At 41.4% G+C, this 24,988-nt stretch overlaps 1 protein-coding gene across 1 annotated transcript; it reads left to right on the plus strand.

Moving 5' to 3' along the window:
• The first annotated feature begins 573 nt into the window (after positions 1 to 573).
• On the plus strand, positions 574 to 24,987 carry LOC110491774 (tectonic-3). Its single transcript, XM_021565511.2, has 14 exons — positions 574 to 1,364; positions 1,442 to 1,556; positions 4,392 to 4,492; positions 4,577 to 4,695; positions 4,791 to 4,899; positions 5,304 to 5,416; positions 11,377 to 11,418; positions 14,808 to 14,888; positions 14,996 to 15,115; positions 18,416 to 18,511; positions 19,730 to 19,833; positions 20,236 to 20,383; positions 23,868 to 24,011; positions 24,578 to 24,987. Exons 1-14 carry the CDS (start codon positions 1,025 to 1,027, stop codon positions 24,812 to 24,814), a joined length of 1,869 nt encoding a protein of 622 aa, XP_021421186.1. The 5' UTR covers positions 574 to 1,024; the 3' UTR covers positions 24,815 to 24,987.
• The last annotated feature ends 1 nt before the right edge of the window (position 24,988 follows it).

Below are 24,988 nucleotides of genomic sequence, written 5' to 3' on the forward strand. Positions count from 1 at the left end.
GTAAATGAATAACTTTAATGCTAAATATTTCCAATAGATGGCAGCATTAGACCACGAAGCATCAGTTATAGGCATTGTTTGACATAATATAGCATGCAACCAAAGACTATGTCCCATGATTTTCTAAAATGGTCACTCTTATTACTTTACAGGTAGCTATTTGTCTCATATTAGGCCTGTGTTGCTTTTGGGAGAGCAAAAAAATTGTGACTATAGCAGGTATTGAAACCTGGCCAAATAATCACTAGGCAGGTGCACTAACCTCCACCCTAGTAGATATACATATAAAAAAAGCATATTCAAATAGAAAAGAGAGCTCCTCCGAGTGGCCGCCTCTAAATGTGTGACCAGAAGGAAATTGGCAGACCTGCAACCCTTGGACTGTGTATTGGTTTTGTCACCTGGAGCTGAAAAATAGAGAGATGGAGAGGGAGGGGTGGAAGAGTGCAGTTTAAAGGTTTATCCTTAATAACTGACACAATTCTGCAATGAATACATATTAGAATAATAATACATAGTGACAAATAGTTACTGTATTGTTTAGTGTTTTATTTACTCAAGTAGTGCCCCAAGGAGGGATCGAACCATATCTCAATAGCAGCAGAAAAGGTCAAATAAGGGCACCAAAATGTCCGTTACGGGTATACACGACTGGCGGTACACAGTAGGCAGCTGATTGTTCGCGGACCTCCAAAATACCATAGAAGAAGAAGAAACGGATGTAAGCTAAGCGGTTTGAGCTTCCTTGGCAACGTGAGGCTTTTATAGCTACATTTTGTTAGCATGTCTTCAATAGTGTTGGATTTTCGTGCATAGATCACATGTGAGTAGTTTGTCTCGTTTCCTAGTTTATGCTAGCTATTGTTTTGCGGTGCTAGCAAACGTGATGCAGAAGTAGCTTTGCAACCTATTCAAGCCAAATCGCGTTGCTAGCTAACGTTAGCTATGTTTTTATCTAGCTAACGTTAGCCATGTTTTTATCTAGCTAACGTTAGCCGGTAGAGTTCACACCTGTTAGACAAAAATGTCCACATACCATTTGTATCGCGCAGTGCAGCTAGTTATTGTACTTTCTGCACGTGTGACCCATGCGGCCACAGATGGAGGAGTCAACACAGAGTCTTCAATAACAACGAACAGTCTAAAAACCTATGAGCCTTTCAGTACCACTGACCCGATGTATACCGTTTCAACTGTTGCATTGGATACTTTTGCAACTGCTTCTGCTGAAACTGTCACTCAAGATGGTGTTTCCACGGTAACCACGGACCTGGCTCCATCATCTGAAGCCACCACCGAGCCAGTCATTGAAACTGTCCCACCTCCTGTTGAAACTACTGCCAAAACAAGTCTGATTCCAAAAGGTAGGTTGTCTATTGTCATTGAAAAAATACATTAGTGCACTACAATAGTTTTGAGATTAACCTTTGCTGTCTTGTAGTGTGTTTATGTGATTTGACCCCAGACTTCTGTGATATTGGCTGCTGCTGTGACATTGTGGACTGCGACATCCCTGACTTGAGCTCTGTCTTCAATGGATGTTTAGATGAAGTCATGTAAGTTTATACGCCTGTGCATTTGCCTTTGCGAGGTTCGATCCTCGCATGGGACGCTGCGTTCACCGCCACTGTTCGCTACATTGGTGTCAAGGCGGGATGTACAGTGCATTTGGAAAGTATTCAGACCCCTTCACCTTTTCTACTTTTTGTTACGTTACAGCCTTATTCTAAAATTGATTAAATTGTTTTCCCCCCCTAACCAATCTACACACAATACCCATAATGACAAAGAAAAAACAGGTTTTTAGAAATGTTAATTTTTGAAAAATAAAAACGTAGATACCTCATTTCCATAAGTATTCTGACCCTTTACTCAGTACTTTGTTGAAGCACCTTTGGCAGTGATAACAGCCTTGAGTCTTCTTGGATATGACAACAAGCTTGACACACCTGTATTTGGGGAGTTTCTCCCATTCTTCTCTGCAGATCCTCTCAAGCTCAGTTAGGTTGGATGTGGAGTGTCGCTGCACAACTATTTTCAGGCCTCTCCAGAGATGTTAGATCAGGTTCAAGTCCGGGCTCTGGCTGGGCCACTCAAGGACATCCAGAGACTTGTCCCAAAGCCACTCCTGCGTTGTCTTCGCTGTGCTCTTAGGGTTGTTGTTCTGTTGGAAGGTGAACCTTTGCCCATGCTGAGGTCCTGAGTGCTCTGGAGCAGGTTTTCATCAAGGATCTCTACTTTGCTCCGTTCATCTTTGCCTCGATCCTGACTAGTCTCCCAGTCCCTGCCGCTGAAAAACATCCCCACAGCATTGGTCAGACCCTTAAGGAAAACATTAATGGTTCTCCATCCATCGGCCACGTCTTGCTCTTCATCACCCACAGCTCTATAAACCTTTTCTTCAAGTACACCATGTTCATGGTTGTTCAAAACAAAGGCGAACAACTGTAACCCATCATAAGGATGTAGATTCTGGAGTTCCTTATATCGCTTTAAATGGTCCCACGTCTTCATATCCACGCTTCGTGGATGCTTCAAAGTCTTTGACCATTCATCCAACTGTTTTGGAGATGCTGATTTGTGTGATTACTGTCACTGGAGGTTTGTCTTTACTCCCTAAGACCTCGTTCGTCACCCCTGTCAAAATCTGTTGACTCAAAGCCAGGAAGTGCTGACCAGATGCTTTAAACCTGATCTGCCTTGCGCAACTCAGCATGAGGGTAGATTGAGGGAATAGAGAGCCCACAGGTAGGGGCCAAGTCTGCCCTTTCCACCCTTGCATCCTGTAATTGTTGAATTTCGGCTTTTAATGTCTCTGTTCACCAAGAGCCCTCAAATTCTCTCTCTCTGCAATGTCCTATCATGAGAATCACAAAGGAATTTATCATGTTTTCTTACTTTGGCTAATACAGTTAAAGACCATTGTGTCTTTGTCAATAAGTTAGACATTATATTTCTCCCCAAGCTTTTTGTATATCAGAAAGATTCCATCTTTGTCAACTATGACATATTTCTTGCCTACGCTCTAATTTGAAATGGTTTTTCATATCACTAGCCAGTGAATTTTATACTTTCCATGTTCACATCCAGAACAGCTGTCCTGCCCTTTTCCAGAGTGGTTCTCTCATTTAAAAAAAATGCATTACATTAACTTCAAAACTATTTATAGTTTTACAACCACTTGAGGACTCTAACCTCCTATATTATAGAACACATTGTTTCTACAGGGTCTGGATACCCCTAAAACGTGAATTCACTTCAAAAGCTTTACATTACCTTTAAATTGCTACTCAACTAGAAACTCACTTCTATGGAACAAGGTTTCACACCCTTAATCAATTGTGGCTTATTTTAACTGCTAGGGCTTTAACAGAGGATTTGAACCCCTATACATCACATATATGTATCACTCAATGCATACACTTATTTTAACCTGATTTGGTTCTTTTAGATATAGGTCTAGACTCACACAGCAATATCTTAGCAGTATGGAGATTAAGAGCTGACTACCCCGAAGAGGGCTGCGCGCAACCCACTTATCTTTCCCCTGGATCAACACACAGTTGATTTGTTTTTTTTCTTGTTGGTCAAGACCAATTAATCCGGATCACGGCACCATGTGTTAGCTGTTGATGTCATTCTTCAATAACACAGAGCCCAAAGCAAATCAGTGGGTTCAAAATCTATTTATTCAAAGAGAACAAATCAGTTATGCTGGAAAGTAGATGTTTATTCTTCCCTGTCCTCAATGGTTTCTCCACTGAAAAAAAGGAGACAGGATGTAGTTATACCCAAGCCTAGCCTGTGGTTGACCAATTAGAATTCATTGCAGTAAAATTGGGCCAATGGCCAAATACCAAGTATTCTGTTTGAGGCTCAATGTATAGACAATTCGGACCAATGAACTTGCCACATGTAGCTATGAGTCCGACTGAAATTCCTCCCGTGTCCCTGACCCATTAATCTTCAGTTCCCCATTACAAAGAAACAACTATTTCTATTGATCATTAATTCCCTATTACAGAAGAGCAACTATTTCCATCGATGGTTAATTCCCTCTTGACCTTTAGTCCTCTGTGTTGTGTATTTATCGTTAAATATTCTTACAATAGCTAAGGGTCTGAATACTTAAGGTATTTCTGTTTATTTTTATTTTTAATACATTTACAAAAAATCTAAACCTGTTTTCACTTTGTCATTATGGGGTATTGTGTGTAGAGAAATGTTTTAATTTAATCCATTTTAGAATAAGACTAATGTAACAAAATGTTGAAAAGGTAAAGGAGTCTGAATACTTTCCGAATGCACTGTAAAGTGATTTATTTTGTTATGTATTGCTAAAGCACATCAAGGAACATTTGATTTGACCAATTGAATTGTTTGTTTTACAGATATGGTGAATGCATTGAGAGCTGGTTGATATTCAGAGTCAATGTGGATCCTTCATGCGTCACTGTCACAAACAAATTTGTCTGCATTCGACCAGAAGAGGGTAAACACACACACACACACACACACGCACACACAAAAACAAAAACATTTTCCTGATGGTGATCCATCCATTCCTTGTCTACAGATAATACTACAGTTTCCCAGATCCTTCCAGCTCTTGCTAATACACCATTGGACTCCTCCTACCACTTTTCTTGGAAGGGATCCGCAACTTATAGTACCCACACCAAAGATTTCTACAGGGTATGTTGAGATGTGGTGTCTGTATAATAATCTTAACCAGCGATTTTAATCATTCAGACAGGCCTAGTAATTTCTCTCTTGTTATTTTGTCGCAGGTTGATGACACAATCATGTCCCATTTCAACAGCTCCTCCATTCGTGGGGTCCTTCGACAGCCTTCACCAGGGGCCGCCACGTCTTCCTGTGTCGACCGTAACCCTGCCAGTAAGATGGCACCTGTTCAGTAACCAAATGTTGTTGAACCTTGCAGATAGACATGCCATGAATAGAGTTGACATGATTCCTTCAACAGTCAGACATTTTTGTTCTAAATAGCCTATTTCTATCTGACTGTTGGCCAAAGTTTTGTCCTTCTGAACCGTGTCCCTATACTCTGAATAAAGTATAAATCTTACGCACTGCTGCAGTTGGCTGAAGTGCTGGGTGGTGCTAATAGTCTTGGAAGACCGGGGTCTTGTTCATTTGGCACCAAATGGAAGAAAACTGACTGAAACTGGGATGGTCTACCAGGACTTGTCCAATAAGAGTTGCTCATGTTTGTTTTGACCAGCACTCAAGTAATACTTTTTGTATTGTTCTATATTTCTATTTCTGGTCTCCCCTTGTAGGGTTCCTGAGGTCTATTTCTCTCTCTTGCACCCGCACACTGACTCCCCTATCCTGTGCCACAGACCCCAGTCTCAATGCACAGTCCTACTTCCATGACATCAGCCTGTTCAAGGTTAGTATGTGTGTGCTAAAGTTTTGGATGCATGTGTACAGTATCTCTATAATATAAATATTTTGGGCCTATTGCAACCACTGTTGGCTTCCATATTAACACAAGATAGTCTCTCGTTAAGTGATCAATACACAATACAATCACCCACATAACTGATTTCAATTGCAACCATTATTGGCCACTTGATTACCACTCCCTAAAGCTGATGTCAGTGTTAAACTTTTAGTTCAAAATCTTTGAAGACATTTTCACCCTCTGGTGGGTATTATTGAACCTGCTTATTGAGCAGACCAAGGGTAGATGGAACTATTTGTCAATCATTCCGTACAAGGGTCGTTCCACCTCAAAGCACAAGAAAGACTATTTCGACACCAATCATCTCAGATTGTTCTGAAATCGTTTCTGTGGTTAGTAACATACAATTAGCATTCCTGAAACATTATTTTGTTGAAATATAATTTGATCCCTAAGAAATTAAGCGAATTAATTGCGTGGTAAATAATGCAATCGACTTCAATTACACATTTCTTTGAATGGAGGGATTCACGAATAAATGACATAATATGGAGAAGCAATACTCCAAGATGCAGCTTCATACTACAGTGGTTCCTCCTTTAAAAGTTGCGAGCTTACGGCGTGAGACTTAGAGGTAATTTCTGGTTCAGTATGGTACCCTGCGTCACCACTTCATTGCTCCGGGGGGGGGGGGGCTGAATGAACACTTATTTTAATATAATAGATCAATAAAATCAATTTAGCCTCAAATAAATAATGCAAAAACAAAGTGTTGGAGAAGAAAGTTCCTTGCTCAGAACATATGAAAGCTGGTGGTTTCTTTTAACATGTCTTCAATATTCACAGGTAAGAAGTTTTAGGTTGTAGTTATTATAGGACTATTTCTCTCTATACCATTTGACTATTGGATGTTCTTATAGGCACTTTAGTATTGCCAGTGTAACAGTATAGCTTCCGTCCCTCTCCTCGCCCCTACCTGGGCTCGAACCAGGAACACATCGACAACAGCCACCCTCGAAACAGCGTTACTCATCGCTCCACAAAAGCCGCGGCCCTTGCAGAGCAAGGGGAACAACCACTCCAAGTCTCAGAACGAGTGACGTTTGAAACGCTATTAGCGCGCACCGCGCTAACTAGCTAGCCATTTCACATCGGTTACACCAGCCTAATCTTGGGAATTGATAGGCTTGAAGTCATAAACAGCGCAATGCTTGACGCACAACGAAGAGCTGCTGGCAAAACACACGAAAGTGCTGTTTGAATGATTGCTTACAATCCTGCTGCTGCCTACCACCGCTCAGTCAGACTGCTCTATCAAATCATAGACTTAGTTATAACATAATAACACACAGAAGCCGTAGGTCATTAATATGGTCGAATCCGGAAACTATCATCTCGAAAACAAGACGTTTATTCTTTCAGTGAAATACGGAACCGTTCCTTATTTTATCTAACGGGTGACATCCATAAGTCTAAATATTCCTGTACATTGCACAACCTTCAATGTTATGTCATAATTACGTAACATTCTGGCAAATTAGGCGGCCCAAACTGTTGCATATACACTGACTGCATGCAATGAACGCAAGAGAAGTGACACAATTTCACCTGGTTAATATTGCCTGCTAACCTGGATTTATTTTAGCTAAATATGCAGGTTTAAAAATATATACTTCTGTGTATTGATTTTAAGAAAGGCATTGATGTTCATGGTTAGGTACACATTGGAGCAACGATACGCACCGCATCGATTATATGCAACGCAGGACACGCTAGATAAACTAGTAATATCATCAACCATGTGTAGTTAACTAGTGATTATGATTGATTGATTTTTTTTATAAGATAAGTTTAATGCTAGCTAGCAACTTACCTTGGCTTACTGCATTCGCGTAACAGGCAGTCTCCTCGTGGAGTGCAATGAGAGGCAGGTGGTTAGAGCGTTGGACTAGTTAACTGTAACGTTGCAAGGATGAATCCCCCGAGCTGACAAGGTGAAAATCTCTCGTTCTGCTCCTGAACGAGGCAGTTAACCCACCGTTCCTAGGCCGTCATTTTCAGGGAAGTTAGGAACCAATATACACAGGCAGTTAGGAAAGCGAAGGCTAGCTTTTTCAAACAGAAATTTGCATCCTGTAGCACAAACTCCAAAAAGTTCTGGGACACTAAAGTCCATGGAGAATAAGAGCACCTCCTATCAGCTGCCCACTGCACTGAGGCTAGGAAACACTGTCACTACCGATAAATCCACGATAATTCAGAATTTCAATAAGCATTTTTCTACGGCTGGCCATGCTTTCCACCTGGCTACCCCTACCCCGATCAACAGCCTTGCACACCCCACAGCAACTTGACCAAGCCTCCCCCTTTTCTCCTTCACCCAAATCCAGATAGGTGATTTTCTGGGAGTTGCAAAATCTGGACCCCTACAAATCAGCTGGGCTAGACAATCTGGTCCCTCTCTTTCTAAAATTATCCACCGCAATTGCTGCAACCTCTACTAGCCTGTTCATCCTCCCTTTCTTTCATATCGTCTGAGATCTCCAAAGATTGGAAAGCTGCTGCGGTCATCCCCCTCTTCAAAGGGGGAGACACTCTAGACCCAAACTGTTAGAAATATGTCTATCTTACCCTGCCTTTAAGGTCTTCAAAAGCCAAGTTAACAAACAGATCACTGATCATTTCGAATCCCACCGTACCTTCTCCGCTATGCAATCGGGTTTTCGAGCTGGTCATGGGTGCACCTCAGCCATGCTCAAGGTCCTAAACTATATCATAACCGCAATTGATAAAATAGAATACTGTGCAGCGTATTCATCGACCTGGCCAAGGCTTTCGATTCTGTCAATCACCACATTCTTATCGGCAGACTCAACAGCCTTGATTTCTCAAATGACTGCCTTGCCTGGTTCACCAACAACTTCTCAGACAGAGTTCAGTGTGTTAAATCGGAGGGCCTGTTGTCCGGACCTCTGGCAGTCGATGTGGGTGCCACAGGGTTAAGTTCTCGGGCCGACTCGTTTCTCTGTATACGTCAATGATGTCGCTCTTGCTGCTGGTGATTCTCTGATCCACCTCTACGCAGACAACACCATTCTGTATACTTCTGGCTCTTCTTTGGACACTGTGCTAACTAACCTCCAGACGAGCTTCGATGCCATACAACTCTCCTTCCTTAGCATCCAACTGCTCTTAAATGCAAGTAAAACTAAATGCATGCTTCAAATGCATGCTTCAACCGATCGCTGCCCGTCCAGCATCACTACTCTGGACGGTTCTGACTTAGAATATGTGGACAAATACCGAGGTGTCTGGTTAGACTGTAAACTCTCCTTCCAGACTCATATTAAGCATCTCCAATCCAAAATGAAGTCTAGGATTGGCTTCCTATTTCGCAACAAAGCATCCTTCACTCATGCTGCCAAACATACCCTCATAAAACTGACCATCCTACCGATCCTCGACTTCGGCGATGTCATTTACAAAATAGCCTCCAACACTCTACTCAGCAAATTGGATGCAGTCTATCACAGTGCCATCTGTGTTGTCACCAAAGCCCCATAAACTACCCACCACTGCGACCTGTATGCTCTCGTTGGCTGGCCCTCGCTTCATATATTCGTCACCAGTCTTTGCTAGGTAAAGCCCCGCCTTATCTTAGCTCACTGGTCACCATAGCAGCACCCACCTGTAGCATGCACTCCAGCAGGTATATTTCATTGGTCACCCCCAAAGCCTATTCCTCCTTTGGCCGCCTTTCCTTATAGTTCTCTGCTGCCAATGACTGGAACAAATTCAAAAAATCACTGAGGCTGGAGACTCATATCTCCCTCACTAACTTTAAGCATCAGCTGTCAGAGCAGCTCACAGATCATTGCACCTGTACATATCCCATCCAACTACCTCATACCCATATTTTTTGGCTCCTTTGCACCCCAGTATCTCTACTTGCACATTCATCTTCTGCACATCTATCACTCCAGTGTTTAATTGCTAAATAGTAATTACTTCGCCACTATGGCCTATTTATTGCCTTACCTCCCTAATCTTACCTCATTTGCACACACTGTATATAGATTTTTTTCTATTGTGTTATTGAATGGAGTTGTTTATTCCTTGTGTAACTCTGTTGTTGTTTGTGTCACTCACGAGACTCCCAGTTACACAACAAATGTTCCTTTTGATCCATAAAGATTATTTTTATATCCAAAATACCGTTTGTCACGTTATGTTCAGAAATCCATAGGAAAGAGCGGTCACGACAACGCAGACGAAAATTCCAAATAGTTTCCATAATGTCCACAGAAACATGTCAAACGTTTTTTATAATCAATCCTCAGGTTTTTAAAATATATAATCGATAATATATCAACTGCAAATGTCTTTCACAGTAGGAGAGGGAAAAGCAATACCTATCCAAACTCTGTTGCGTGAGCAAAACTCAAGTGACCACTTGACGCGATGTTATCGGTCTGGCTCATTTTTCAAAATAAAAGCCTGAAACTATGTCTGAAGACTGTTGACACCTTGAGGAAGCGATAGGAAAAGTAATCTGGTTCATATCCCTTTAAATCCAGCAAAGGGAGGCTATGGAACATGGAACATGGCTATGGAACATAGAAGCCACTTCCTATTTTGATTTTCCTCAGGGTTTCGCCTGCAATATCAGTTCTGTTATACTCAGACAATATTTTGACAGTTTTGGAAACTTTTGTGTTTTCTATCCAATACTAATAATAATATCCATATATTAGCAACTGAGACTGAGGAGCTGGCCGTTTACAATGGGCACCTTTTCATCCAAGCTACTCAATACTGCCCCTGCAGCCATATGAAGTTAAGGAGAGGTATATCAATATTTCCATGTCTAAATCGACATTTATAATGAGTATTTCTGTAAAATGATGTGGCCCTCTGCAATATCACCGGATGTTTTTGGAACTAGTGAATGTATATTGAGATTTTTTATATATAAATATGAACTTTATCAAACAAAACATACATGTATTGTGTAACATGAAGTCCCATCTGATGAAGATCAAAGGTTAGTGATTCATTTTCTCTATGCTTTTTGTGACTCCTCTCTTTGGCTGGAAAAATGGCTGAATTTGTGGTGACCTAACATAATCGTTTGTGGTGCTTTCGCTGTAAAGCCTATTTGAAATCAGACACTGTGGTGGGATTAACAACAAGATTACCTTTAAAACGGTATAAGATACATGTTTGTTTGAGGAATGTTAATTATGAGATTTCTGTTTTGAATTTGGCGCCCTGCACTTTCACTGGCTGTCATATCGATCCCATTAACGGGATTGCAGCCCTAAGAAGTTTTAATATCTGAATCCTATAAATTAAAATTACCAATTTGGGTGCAATCAATTAGCTTAATTTCTCAGACAAAATGTAAAAATATCCCTGCACTGTCCATATTTTAAAATGTGTAACTAAATCAAGCCAATCATAATTGAGTCATCTTTATCAAATTAAAATGTAGTCTAACAAAGTTATTTCAAATGGCACATTAAGCTATAATTTTCTATTTTACGATTAAATGTTTGAGTGAAATATAGGCCTACTACTTTTTTATAATCTTGTACCTAAATAAGTATTTTACATGCATAAGCCTTTCGGTTTCCGATGCACCTGTCATTTCGTTATTTCATTGGGGGTGGGAATAGGGAACCTAGATGCCAAAAGTTACAGCTGTCTGGTAACAACGTGAGATCAGCTATATCACTGGTTTATTCTTGTGGGTTTTGCATTGCAATCAACCTTATTTTAGTACGCAGGTGTTAATATAATTTTAAGAAAGCCAGCAATAACACAGTACTATGTAAGAAGTTCAGCTTCTTGGTTGCAATTGGCCACATTGATATTGCCTTATCTTTCACTGTGAAAATTCCAGTAATGTTAACACATTCTGCCACAACTAATTGTCATTACAGATTCCAGTCCGTGAGAGTATTCAAATTTTACCAGATAATTTGGTAAGATTGACCACACATTAGAGGGCAAAAACATGTGACTTGTCTCAGGGTTGGATGGCACTCACTTTCTGTGGCACCATTCTCTTTCCGAAGTGCACTCATTCACTTCCCCTCAGATTTCAAAGCATTGGATTGGTGCGAGTGTGGAGCTGGAGAGCAGTTCCACCTTTTCTTCTTACACAAATTCCATGCTTTCAATATATGCAGTGAACGAGTACATTCTTCGGGGAGAAAGGTGAATGAGTACACAGTTGCTAGTGAAAATCTATATGTGAATCATTTTTAATAAGACTTTAATAAGACCAACTTTGCACAACTCTTAAGGCAACATACAGTGGGGCAAAAAAGTAGTCAACCAACAATTGTGCAAGTTATCCCACTTAAAAAGATTAGAGGCCTGTAATTTTCATCATAGGTACACTTCAACTAAGACAGACAAAATTAGAAATCCAGAAAATCACAATGTAGAATTTTTTAATGAATTTATCTGCAAATTATGGTGGAAAATAAGTATTTGGTCACCTACAAACAAGCTAGATTTCTGGCTCTCACAGACCTGTAACTTCTTTAAGAGGCTCCTCTGTCCTCCACTCGTTAATACACTTGTTGTATTAATGGCACCTGTTTGAACTTGTTATCAGTATAAAAGACACCTGTCCACAACCTCAAACAGTCACACTCCAAACTCCACTATGGCCAAGACCAAAGAGCTGTCAAAGGACACCAGAAACAAAATTGTAGACCTGCACCAGGCTGGGAAGACTGAATCTGCAATAGGTAAGCAGCTTGGTTTGAAGAAATCAACTGTGGGAGCAATTATTAGGAAATGGAAGACATACAAGACCACTGATAATCTCCCTCGATCTGAGGCTCCACGCAAGATCTCACCCGTGGGGTCAAAATGATCACAAGAACGGTGAGCAAAAATCCCAGAACCACACGGGGGGACCTAGTGAATGACCTGCAGAGAGCTGGGACCAAAGTAACAAAGCCTACCATCAGTAACACACTACGCTGCCAGGGACTCAAATCCTGCAGTGCCAGACGTGTCCCCCTGCTTAAGCCAGTACATGTCCAGGCCCTTCTGAAGTTTGCTAGAGATCATTTGGATGATCCAGAAGAAGATTGGGAGAATGTCATATGGTCAGATGAAACCAAAATATAACTTTTTGGTAAACTCAACTCGTCGTGTTTGGAGGACAAAGAAGGCTGAGTTGCATCCAAAGAACACCATACCTACTGTGAAGCATGGGGGTGGAAACATCATGCTTTGGGGCTGTTTTTCTGCAAAGGGACCAGGACAACTGATCCGTGTAAAGGAAAGAATGAATGGGGCCATGTTTCGTGAGATTTTGAGTGAACCTCCTTCCATCAGCAAGGGCATTGAAGATGAACCGTGGCTGGGTCTTTCAGCATGACAATGATCCCAAACACACCGCCCGGGCAAGGAAGGAGTGGCTTCGTAAGAAGCATTTCAAGGTCCTGGAGTGGCCGAGCCAGTCTCCAGATCTCAACCCCATAGAAAATCTTTGGAGGGAGTTGAAAGTCTGTGTTGCCCAGCAACAGCCCCAAAACATCACTGCTCTAGAGGAGATCTGCATGGAGGAATGGGCCAAAATACCAGCAACAGTGTGTGAAAACCTTGTGAAGACTTACAGAAAACGTTTGACCTCTGTCATTGCCAACAAAGGGTATATAACAAAGTATTGAGATAAACTTTTGTTATTGACCAAATACTTATTTTCCACCATAATTTGCAAATAAATTCATTAAAACTCCTACAATGTGATTTTCTGGATTTTTTTTCTCATTTTGTCTGTCATAGTTGAAGTGTACCTATGATAAATTACAGGCCTCTCGTCTTTTTAAGTGGGAGAACTTGCACAATTGGTGGCTGACTAAATACTTTTTTGCCCCACTGTACATTATATTCATTGTTTTTGTCAAAATTGCTCTAGCTCAGTAAAATTGTTTGGGAATCATTGATGGACCACAATATTCAAACCTTTTCTCTGTTTTTCAATCAGATTTTAGTCAAGACTAAAACTGGACCATTCAGGAACACTCAACACCTGTCAGAAAGCCATTCGGGTGTGTCTTTGTCATTACAATTAGTGTAATTGTCCCACTGAAAAATAACTTTATCCCAGGGTTTTCAGAAGACTATGGCGAGTTTCTCTTAACTTTTTATATTCCTTTTGATCCTGACAAACTGCCCAGTTCCTGCCAGTGACAAGCATACCCATAACATGATGCTGCCACCACAGTAACTTGAAATTACAGAGGACCAACAACATTGCAATAACTCCAAATTACTGGCCAGTATGAAAACGTTAAAATAAGGAAGCCTGTGTTAAAAGAAAATCTGTTCCATGGGCCTCCTGAGTGCTTCAGGCGTCACTACAGATCCGGGTCTGATCCCGGGTTGTGTCGCAGCCGGCCGCGACTGGGAGACCCATGAAGCGACGCACAATTGACCCAGCGCCCGGGTTAGGGAAGGGTTTGGCCGATCATAAGTTGTACGGTGTTTCCTCCGATACATTGGTTCGGCTGGTTCCGGGTTAAGCAAACAGTGTGTCAAGAAGCAGTGCGGCATGGCAGGGTCGTGTTTCGAAGAATGCATGGCTCTCGACCTTCGCGTCTCCCGAGTTGCATCGATGGGACAAGACTAACTACCACTTGGATATCACACAATTGTGAAAAAAATAACAATCCACTCCAAATCATCCATTGGGTTTGCTATATGGCTGTTAAGTAATACAACACAGCAAAGAAATTACAATTTTTGGCCTAAATTAAAAATTACAGGTTTGGGTCAAATTTAATACAACACACCACAGTGAACCACTCTCTATTTTTAAGTATTGTGGCAGCAGCATCATGTTATGGTTATACTTTTCACCAGGATGGACTGGAAAGCCCAGGTAAAGGATTAGAGAAACATGTCTCGATCTTCTGAAAAACTATTCCAGGGTTAGGTTATTTTTTACATTACACACATTTTAAAGCCAAAGACACACCAGAATAGTCCAGGCTCACTCAGTCCTGACTTAAATTTGCTTGAAAATCTGAGGTTTGAATATTGCTGTCCATCGAAGATTTCCAACCAAATGTATTGAGCTTGAGAAATGTTGACAAAACAGCTGTAATGGCTGCCTATGGTGCTTCCACCAAGTATATGCAATTATGTCATCTATTCATTTGGAATGTGGAGTAGTTTGTGAGATCAGTAGGAAAAAAATGTAAAACAGCAACATTTTGAAGACTTGAAGACTGCAATCCTTTCACTAGGCATTGTACTTTGGGGAAGGGAGTGAAGTGCATTCTTTGAGGCTAAGGGGAAAGATTTGGACCGCACACACTGACCTCTCATTCTCTTCCTCTGTTAGATCCCAGTCACTCCAGTAGTCGGCCATGGTTGGCCTAAACCGAGAGAACAAAATGGTTCCTGTCTCAATGTGGTGTCAAAGGTTAGAGATTAAACAATCAAGTCTAAAAATAGACATATTTTGACAAAATGACTGAATATCCATTTAATCTTCCTAGCTCACATCTTCTCATTCTTTTCCACATGCAGGTGGACTATCTTATATGGTACACAATTATAGGGGAGATCGCTATGGCAACAGTAAACATGGTCTTGGTAGACACTGACTCAGATACGAATATTTTGCAGAAGCACACTGTCCGTTTCCAGGTAAGCTTTCAATCAATGGTGTATAGAGCAATTTTTGGTTTACAAACATGTTCCAGCAATGTGCATGCATTCTCGCATCAAATAGCCCTTTTGCAGAGTAGCTATACGCTGATGTCGGGACTTTGACAAACTTAAAGGGATACTTTGGGATTTTGGCAATGAGGCCCTTTATCTACTTTGCCAGAGGCAGATGCACTTGTGGATACAATTTTTTTGTCTGCATGCAGTTTGAAGGAAGCTGCTAACTAGCTGGTGCAAGGACGGGAAGTCTATGGGTATCTGCTAGCTTCTAGTTATTGCGCTAACTGATACCCATATACTTCTAGTCATGTGCTAACGCTAGTTAGCATTGGCCCACAAAACTACCTAATGATTGTCAAAATCATTGCCAAAGTAGCCCTTTAACAGTGAATGTGGGTGATGACCATGAAAACACAACTGATGGTTATAGTTATGCATCCAGGAAATATCTGTCTCAGAGTTGGTAAATTCCATTTCAATTCAATCTTGGAATTTCTGTTTACTTCCTGCATTGACTAAATTGAAATGGAATTGACACCTACCCTGTTACAGTGCATTTGGAAAGTATTCAGACCCCTTGACCTTTTCACATTTGTTACCTTACAGCCTTATTCTAAAGTTTTGATTTAAATTGTTTTTTTTCCCCTCAGTCTACCCACAACCCCATAATGACAAAGCAAAAACAGGTTTTTAAAAATATATTTACATACAGTACCAGTCAAAAGTTTGGACACGTACTTAAGGGTTTTTCTTTATTTGGACTATTTTCTACATTGTAGAATAACAGTGAGGACATCAAAACTATGAAATAAGTCATATGGAATCATGTATATACCAAAAAAAGCTGCCTTTGACAGCTTTACACACTCTTGGCATTCTCTCAACCAGCTTCACCAGGAATACTTTTCCAACAGTCTTTAAGGAGTTCCCAAACATGCTGAGCACTTGTTAGCTGCTTTTCCTTCACTCTGCAGTCCAACTCATCCCAAACCATCTCAATTAGGTTGAGGTTGGGTGATTGTGGAGGCCAGGTCATCTGATGCAGCACTTCATCACTCTCCTTCTTGGTCAAATAGTCCTTACAACCTGGAGGTGTGTTTTGGATCAATCATTGTCTTGTTCAAAAACAAATTATTGTCCCACTAAGCGTGAACCAGATGGGATGGCACCAGCAAATCACTTTTTGGAACCAAAAATCTCACATTTTGACTCATCAAACCAAAGGACAGATTTCCATCGGTCTAATGTCTATTGAGCGTGTTTCTTGGCCCAAGCAAGTCTTTTCTTCGTATTGGTGTTCTTTAGTAGAGGTTTCTTTGCAGCAATTCGAACGTGAAGGCCAGATTCACTCAGTCTCCTCTGAACAGTTGATGTTGAGATGTCTGTTACTTGAACTCTGAAGCATTTATTTGGGTTGCAATTTGAGGTGCAGTTAACTCTAATGAACTTGTCCTCTGCAGCAAAAGTAACTCTGGGTCTTACTTTCCTGTGGCGGTCCTTATGAGAGTCAGCTTCATCATGGCGCTTAATGGTTTTTGAGATTGCACTTGAAGAAACTTTCAAAGTTTGACATTTTCCAGATCGACTGACCTTCATGTCTTAAGTAATGGACTGTCGTTTCTCTTTGCTTATTTGAGCTGTTATTGCCGTAATATGGTCTTTTACCAAATAGGGCTATCTTCTATATACCACCCCTACCTTGTCACAACACAACTGATTGGCTCAAACGCGTTAAGAAGGAAAGAATTCCACCAATTAACTTTCAATATGGCACACCTGTTAATGAAATTATTTCCAAAAGGTGACTTACCTCATGAAGCAGGTTGAGAGAATTGCCAAGAGTGTGCAAAGCTGTTATCAAGGAAAAGGGTGTCTACTTTGAAGAATCTCAAATATAAATATTTTTATTTGGTTAATACACGATTCCATATGCTATTTCAAAGAAAAACCCTGGAATGAGTAGGTGTCAACTTTTGAATGGTGCTGTAAGTATTCAGCCTTTTACTCAGTACTTTGTTGAAGCACCTGAGACAGTGATTACAGCCTCAAGTCTTCTTGGGTATGACGCTACAAGTTTGGCACAGCTGTATTTGGGGAGTTTCTCACATTCTCTGCAGATCCTTTAATCTCTGTCAGGTTGGATGGGGAGAGTCGCTGCACAGCTATTTTCTGGTCTCTCCAGAGATGTTTGATCGGGTTCAAGTCTGGGCTCTGGTTGGGCCACTCAAGGACATTCAGAGACTTTTCCTGAAGCCACTCCAGTGTTGTTGTTGCTGTGTGCTTAGGGTCGTTGTCCTGTTGGAAGGTGAACCTTCGCCCAGTCTGAGTTCCTGAGCACTCTGGATCAGATTTTCATCAAGGATCTCTCTACTTTGCTCCGTTCATCTTTCCCTTGATGCTGACTAGTCTCCCAGTCCCTGCCGTTGAAAAACCATCCCGCCGGCTTGATGCTGCCACCACCGTGCTTCCCCGTAGGGATGGTGCCAGATTTCCTCCAGATGTTAAGCTTGGCATTCACGCCAAAGAGTTCAAGCTTGGTTTCAACAGACCAGAGGATCTTGTTTTGTATGGTCCGAGTCCTTTAGGTGCCTTTTTAATGACGAGTGGCTTCCATCTGGCCACTCTGCTATGAGCTCCAGAGTTCCATTGGGTTCTTGGTCACCTCCCTGACCAAGGCCCTACTCCCCCGATTGCTCAGTTTGGCTGGGAGGCCAGCTCTAGGAAGAGTCTTGGTGGTTCCAAAGTAATTCCATTTAAGAATGATGGAGGCCACTGTGTTCTTGTGGGCGTTCAATTCTGCAGAAAAGTGTTGGTACCCTTCCCCAGATCTGTGCCTCGACACAATTGTGTCTTGGAGCTGGATGGACAATTCCTTCGACCTCTGCTGGGTTTTTGCTCTGACATGCACTGTCAACTGTGGGACCTTTTTTGTTTAGACAGGTGTGTGCTTTTCCAAATCATGTCCAATCAATTGAATTTACCACAGGTGGACTCCAAGTTGTAGAAACATCTCAAGGATGATCAATGGAAACAGGATGCACCGGAGCTCAATTTCAAGTCTCATAGCAAAGAGTCTGAATACTTAAATAAGGTATGTTTTTATTTTTAATACATTTGCAAACATTTCTAGAAACCTGTTTTCACTTTGTCATTATGGGCTATTGTGTGTAAATTGTTTTCCTCATCAATGTGGGGAAGGGGTCTGAATACTTTCCAAATGCACTGTATCAACGCTATGGTTCAATATTCAAATTTAATTGAAAGTAATCTATTTCTCAGTTATCCACGCCCCCTCCTACTCCTGAACCAACCCCTGTGGTGGGACTAACAATGGGGACTCCTGTGATTGGTCAGTTTGGCGACGCGGTCCAACCTGTATCCTTTGGGAATAGCACACATCATGACATGCAGAACCAATGTTTGTCATACTACTTGTTGATATACAGAGACATGTATGCGACTTTGTTTTAATTTAAAAACTATTCAGAAAAGACACAGAAGATCAGTGAAATCAATGGGCCTACACTACAGTTGCTTTAAAGAATCACAACCGTGACACTATGTACTGAATGTTCTTATTAGGGGTGCTGGCAGCAAAGCTGCAAGAAAACATTTGATGCATTTTTTTCCCCTTCTGATAATTCTTTCACACTTGTTCAATATCGCAATGCACGATGGGTAAAAACAATTATACTTTGGCAATATGGTCTATAGGTGGTGTTGTAATAAGCATTCTAAGGCTCAGGCCCAGTTCCCTGTTTGACGTATAAACACGAAGCTTGGTATATCAGTGTTTCTCATCATAAGGAACAAATTTGAATCATGAGGTCCGCCATGTTGGATTTTTTACAATCCTGGATTTTAAATAAAATCTTAATCTTCTCATGAGCTGTAAATCTGACTCGGAACTCCAAATATACAGTATTTTCACCATGTCAGTCGCTAAAAAAATCAATGATAAACGTCAAATGGACAAAATTGAACCTTTCTAAAAAAATAAATATTGTGTTCTGAATGAAACCCTAATAACTAAACTTGAAACTGATTTGAGGGTTTTGTGGTCAGTAGTAGGAAGGTGTATGCTGAAGCAGGTGTTAATCTCAAACATGTAAACGGCATGTAATTCAGTTGTGAATCTCAAACTGTGAGCATTTATGCCAGTGATAAAGACGTCTAAGGGTCAGGTCCACCCATGCAACCACAACACTCACAACACTTGTTTCATTCGTCCTTTGTTGACATTCACAGTTTTGCTTGGCAGCACTCAAGTTTCAAAGATCTGTAACTATCAAAATGCGGAAATCATCCCCGTATGATGCATTTTGGAAAATAACTTTCTATTTTCCCCAAATATTTGTCTCAATAGGCTAGAATCCTAACTTCACCTCAACATGCATAGAACTTGTTTCGATTTTTTAGAAGGGAGGACGTATAATGCTTCCATGCAACTCTTTGAGCCTGCTCATAGCCACGTTTCATTGCTGCTTGCAGCTATATTTACTTTTCCATTCTTATACTACACTGCACTGGTTTAAACTGGGTGAGGCGTAGTGCCAATATACTGAGATTTCCTGTTCTTTGACTCAGGGTCAGCTAACTCTTCTGGGTGTGTCACTGGGGGGAGAGTGCTCTATTAACCCCAGCAGCCGCATGCCCATCCTTTTCACTCACAACACCATCACAGGCTGTACCTTCAGGTGAGACTACACTACCCATCCATCATGCTCATCCCTTAGTGACAGTGCCCTGTCCACCTGGCTTTTCCATTTGTAGTTTTCTATGCAGTCTGGTCCAAAATTATTGCTGTCTTTTTTTGTTCATCTTTATCAAGGGTACTGGTAATTTTGGACCCGACTGACTGTACATCAGTTACAATCGCATCTGTTGTTGTGGCAACTTGAAACACACGTATTTGTTAATCGTCTTGCTTTTCGAAATTAGCTCATAGTTGCATAGTCACACTACTCAAGTATGAGCTTCTTTCAAGGTACAGAAAGTTAATTTTTAAGCAAAATATCCCTTTAAAGAAAGTTCCTGAACCTCTTTGCCGCATTTAGTTCATTATTTTCTGTGTCTCTCATTCTTTTGTCAATTCTTAGTTCTCCCTCGAGTAACTGCTCTAAGCTGCGCTCCCAGCTCTATAGAGTCCTCCGGGGGGTTGCCACACCCAACCTGGTTGCCATGACTGTGGGGTCACAACCAGACTGGGCAAGAGTCATCACACAGGCATGCTCTGTGACGCCACAGGTGAGTCTGTTAAAAGGATAGTAAACTATCCCTTTAATGTTTTACCTCAGGCAGACTCTTAATTTACGCATTTAAATATTACATTTGGCACATGGCAACGGCACAGCGTGAGTTGAGTAGACAACGATGCTCTTTAAAGGCACAGTTACTTCCAAAATCAACAGTTTGTCGGTGTGTTGATATTCCTCAATGTCAGTGTTAGAAAAATGTACTTCATGTAATTGAGTTTAATATTCTGTGGAATACGAGATGAGTATGACTACAGATGTACAGTGCATTCAGAAAGTATTCAGACCCCTTCACTTATTCCACATTACATTACGGCCTTATTCTAAATTGTATTATATACATTTTTTTCATCAATCTACACACAATACTAAAGCAAAAACAGGTTTAGACATTTTTGCTAAAAAATTATTAAATGCCTTATTTACATGAGTATTCAGAACCTTTGCTATTGAGATCAGGTGCAAACCTGTTTTCAATTGATCATCGTCCACCTGTGGTAAATTCAATTGATTGGACATGATTTAGAAAGAAACATCTGTCTATATTGACAGTGCATGTCAGAGCAAAAACCAAGTCATGAGGTCGAAGGAATTGTCCGTAGAGCTCCGAGAAAGGATTTTGTACAGATTTAGGGAAGGGTACCAAAACATTTCTGAAGCATTGGAAGAACACTGTGGCCTCCAGCATTCTTAAATGGAAGAATAACCACCAAGACTTCCTAGAAGAGCTGGCCACCCAGCCAAACTGAGCAATCGGGTGAGAAGGGCCTTGGTCAGGGAGGTGACCAAGAAACTGATGGGCACTCTGACCAGGTACTCTGTGGAGATGGGAGAACATACCAGAAGGACAACCATCTCTGCAGCACTCCACCAATCAGGCCTTTATGGTAGAGTGGCCAGATGGAAGCCACTCCTCAGTAAAAGGCACCTAAAGACTCTCAGACCATGAGAAACAAAATTCTCTGGTCTTATGAAACCAAGATTGAACTCTTTGGCCTGAATGCCAAGTGTCATGTCTGGAGGAAACATGGCACCATTCCTACGGTGGTGGCAGTATCATGCTGTGAGGATGTTTTTCAGCGGCAGAGACTGGGAGACTAGGCAGGATCAAAGCACAGAGAGATCCTTGATGAAAACCTGCTCCAGAGCTCTCAGGACCTCAGAATGGGGCAAAGATTCACCTTCCAACAGGACAATGACCCTAAGCACACTGCCAAGACAACTACAGGAGTGGTCTCTGAATGTCCTTGAGTGGTCCAGCCAGAGTCCAGATTTGAACCCGATCGAACATCTCTGGAGAGACCTGAAAATAGCTGTGCAGCGACGCTCCCCATCCAACCTGACAGAGCTTGAGGATCTGCAGAGAAGAATGGGAGAAACTCTCCAAATACAGGTGTGCTAAGCTTGTAGTGTCATACCCAAGAAGACTTGAGGCTGTAATCACTGCCAAAGGTGCTTCAACGAAGTACTGAATACTTATGTAAATGTGATATTTACATGTTTTTTATTTTTAATAAATTAGCATTTTTTTTGTTGCTGCTTTTGCTTTGTCTTTTGGGGGTATTGTGTGTAGATTTAGGGGGGGGGGGGGGGGGGGGGATAATTTAAGCAATTTTAGAATAAGGCTGTAACCTAGCAAAATGTGGAAGTCAAGGGGCCTGAATACTTTCCGAAGGCCCTGTATATAGGGAATACAACCATCCCAGCTCTGCAGATTTTGCTACGAAGAGACAATCATTTGGTACTGTCCATATGTAGCTTGTTTTTGGTCAGAGGTTCAGGAATGGTTGAAGAATTGCAACATTTACCTGGAATTAACTCTGCAAATAGCACTGCTGAGTGATCTGAAAAGTCATTGTCAGTTGATCAATAATATACTTACTCTTATCAGAAATGTTTAATTTACAATCTGTAGAAACGATGAAAATAAAACGATTCATAACTTTTGTGAAACATCACGGCAGAGTTAAATTATGGCAAATAGAAATCAAAACTGGAAACTGTTCAGAGATAGGGGAGCTGAAATGTGAGACTAACATGTAAAATATACTGTGTCCATAAAATGTACACTACTGTTCAAAAGTTTGTCACTTAGAAATGTCCTTGTGACATCAAATTGATCAGAAGATAGTGTAGTCATTGTTAATGTTGTAAATGACTATTGTAGCTGGAAACGTCTTCATTTTTTAATGGAGAGGCCCATTATCAGCAACCATCACTCCTGTGTTCCAATTGCACGTTGTTAACTAATCCAAGTTTATCATTTTAAAACCCCTTTGCAATTATGTTAGCACAGCTGAAAACAGTTGTTCTGATTTAAAGAGCATCCGAATAGGAGTGGGAGGCCCCGGTGCACAACTGAGCAAGTGGACAAGTACATTAGTGTCTAGTTTGAGAAACAGCCGCCTCAAGTCCTCAACTGGCAGCTTCATTAAATAGTACCCGCAAAACACCAGTCTCGACGTCAACAGTGAAGAGACGACTCCGGGACGCTGGACTTGTAGGCAGACTTGCAAAGAAAAATCCATATCTCAGACTGGCCAATAAAGATTAAGATGGGCAAAATAACACACTGGACAGAGGAACTCTGCCTAGAAGCCAGCATCCCGGAGTCGCCTCTTCACTGTTATTTTGCGGGAACTATTTAATAAAGCTGCCAGTTGAGGCCTTGTTTCGTCTGTTTCTCAAACTAGACACTCTCGAATGTACTTGTCCTCTTGCTCAGTCATGCACCGGGGCCCCCCACTCTTTATTCTGGTTAGAGCCAGTTTGCGCTGTACTGTGAAAGGAGTAGTATACAGCGTTGTACAAGATCTTCAGTTTCTTGGCAATTTCTCGCATGGAATAGCCTTCATTTCTCAGAACAAGAATAGACAGACAAGTTTCAGAAGAATGGTCTTTGTTTCTGGCCATTTTGAGCCTGTAATCAAACCCACAATTACTGATGCTCAAGGTACTCAAGTCTAAATGGAGTGTAACTTTGTGCTGTGCTTCTCCGAGCATGGCCTATGGATCATTTTGATTGATGGGAAATCAGAGATGAGGGGCGACATTGAGCATCGATATATAGCCTAATAAACAACTTATTTTGAAATGAAAATTACATGACCCTCCCCTGGACTAGATTTAAATATTTTTTACAAAAACTAAACCCTCCCCCTTTTGAAGTAAAAAAAATAAAAATTCTGTAAATTTCAAACCATCCCTAAATGGTTACTGCTCTCTGGGATCCTTGAATTGTCCCTAACCTTAACCCTTAAAATTTTAAATGTCAATGGGGTAGGGATGTCCCAATGATCCCGGATAGCAAGGACCATCTCTAAATGGAGCTGCTGACAGATGCAGGCTTGCATCAGGTGAAATGCAGCAGATTAATTAAGTCTGTGAAACCACGAGAGGGAGCGCAACATACACAGAAGATTGTCCCTCAACATCGGGATTTTCTACACATATAAATGTCTTCTCTCTTCCCTCAGTCTCCGGAGGAGTCGTGTGAGTCCGGGTGTCTCCTCCCCCACTCCCTGTCAGTCCAGGTGCTGTGGGCTCAGACAGGTCTCCTGGCCTTTCCCCAGAACTACATTCTAGGGGCCAAATACCTCTTCCACTGTCAGAAGGTCAAGGTAAGGGTCAAGCATGTCTCCTCTTGCAGTGGGTGAATAGTTTGAGCTCTCTCCATATCTTCTAATCCCCTCAAATTCAAATCTGGACCTCAAATCCAGTTCCACTGCTTTTTTCCCTCCCCATCCCCAGGGACTTATTTTGACCTGGGGATGCCAGGTGGGTGCAATTTAATTATCAGGTAGAAACAGAAAAGCAGCAGTAGTCTGGTCCTCATAGGGTAAGACTTGAATACCCCTGCTCTAGTCCCGGTTAATTTAGTTTAAACTGGTGGGTGTCCTCTGACCTCCTATGCTATTTTAAAGGGATAGTTCACCAATGAAACGTGTCATTTCGGTAAACTATCCCTATAACGTGTGCATAAACCTCAAGGGCTTATTATGTATGATCATTTCTGTAGCTGTGCTGAGCAGATTTTACAGCCAGAAGTGTTGAACTTCTCTGGAACCACATTAATATGATATAGCTGCAGTCTGAGACATGTCACTGCAAAATAAATGACCTGGAATGCCATTGTTTCCCTCTCAACCACCTTCTTCCCCCTGCACACGGTCTTTCTCCTCTTCAGTGTCCCCTCGTCTCGCCTTTCGCTGTGACCACAGAAGTGATGTTTGTTGACACTACAGTCTACCCAGAACCCCCCAGGGGAACGCCACAGCCCAAGTGGAAATTTCCATTTGACTTCTTCTCCAGAGGGATAGGCGAGCTGGATGGACAGACTGTCACCACCAACAGTAGTGACCTCAAAAAGGTCACGTGGGATATAATGTTGGTTGCACTACTACTGTTGTGCTGGTTTCACTAAAATGTTTGTTACAGAACTAGAAATGTTCACTCGATAATCAATTTAGCTTGCATGTTGGATTTTTTTGTTACTGTTTGTGAGGCTGAATAGATGAAATTAGTGAAATTGGGCACAATTGCTTGGTTTGAAATCTCAGGTCATTTTAAATTAAACAGTGATGATTTCCTAAACTAC

This window comes from Oncorhynchus mykiss, chromosome 16 (assembly GCF_013265735.2).
Source record: "Oncorhynchus mykiss isolate Arlee chromosome 16, USDA_OmykA_1.1, whole genome shotgun sequence".
Lineage (NCBI taxonomy): Eukaryota > Metazoa > Chordata > Actinopteri > Salmoniformes > Salmonidae > Oncorhynchus > Oncorhynchus mykiss.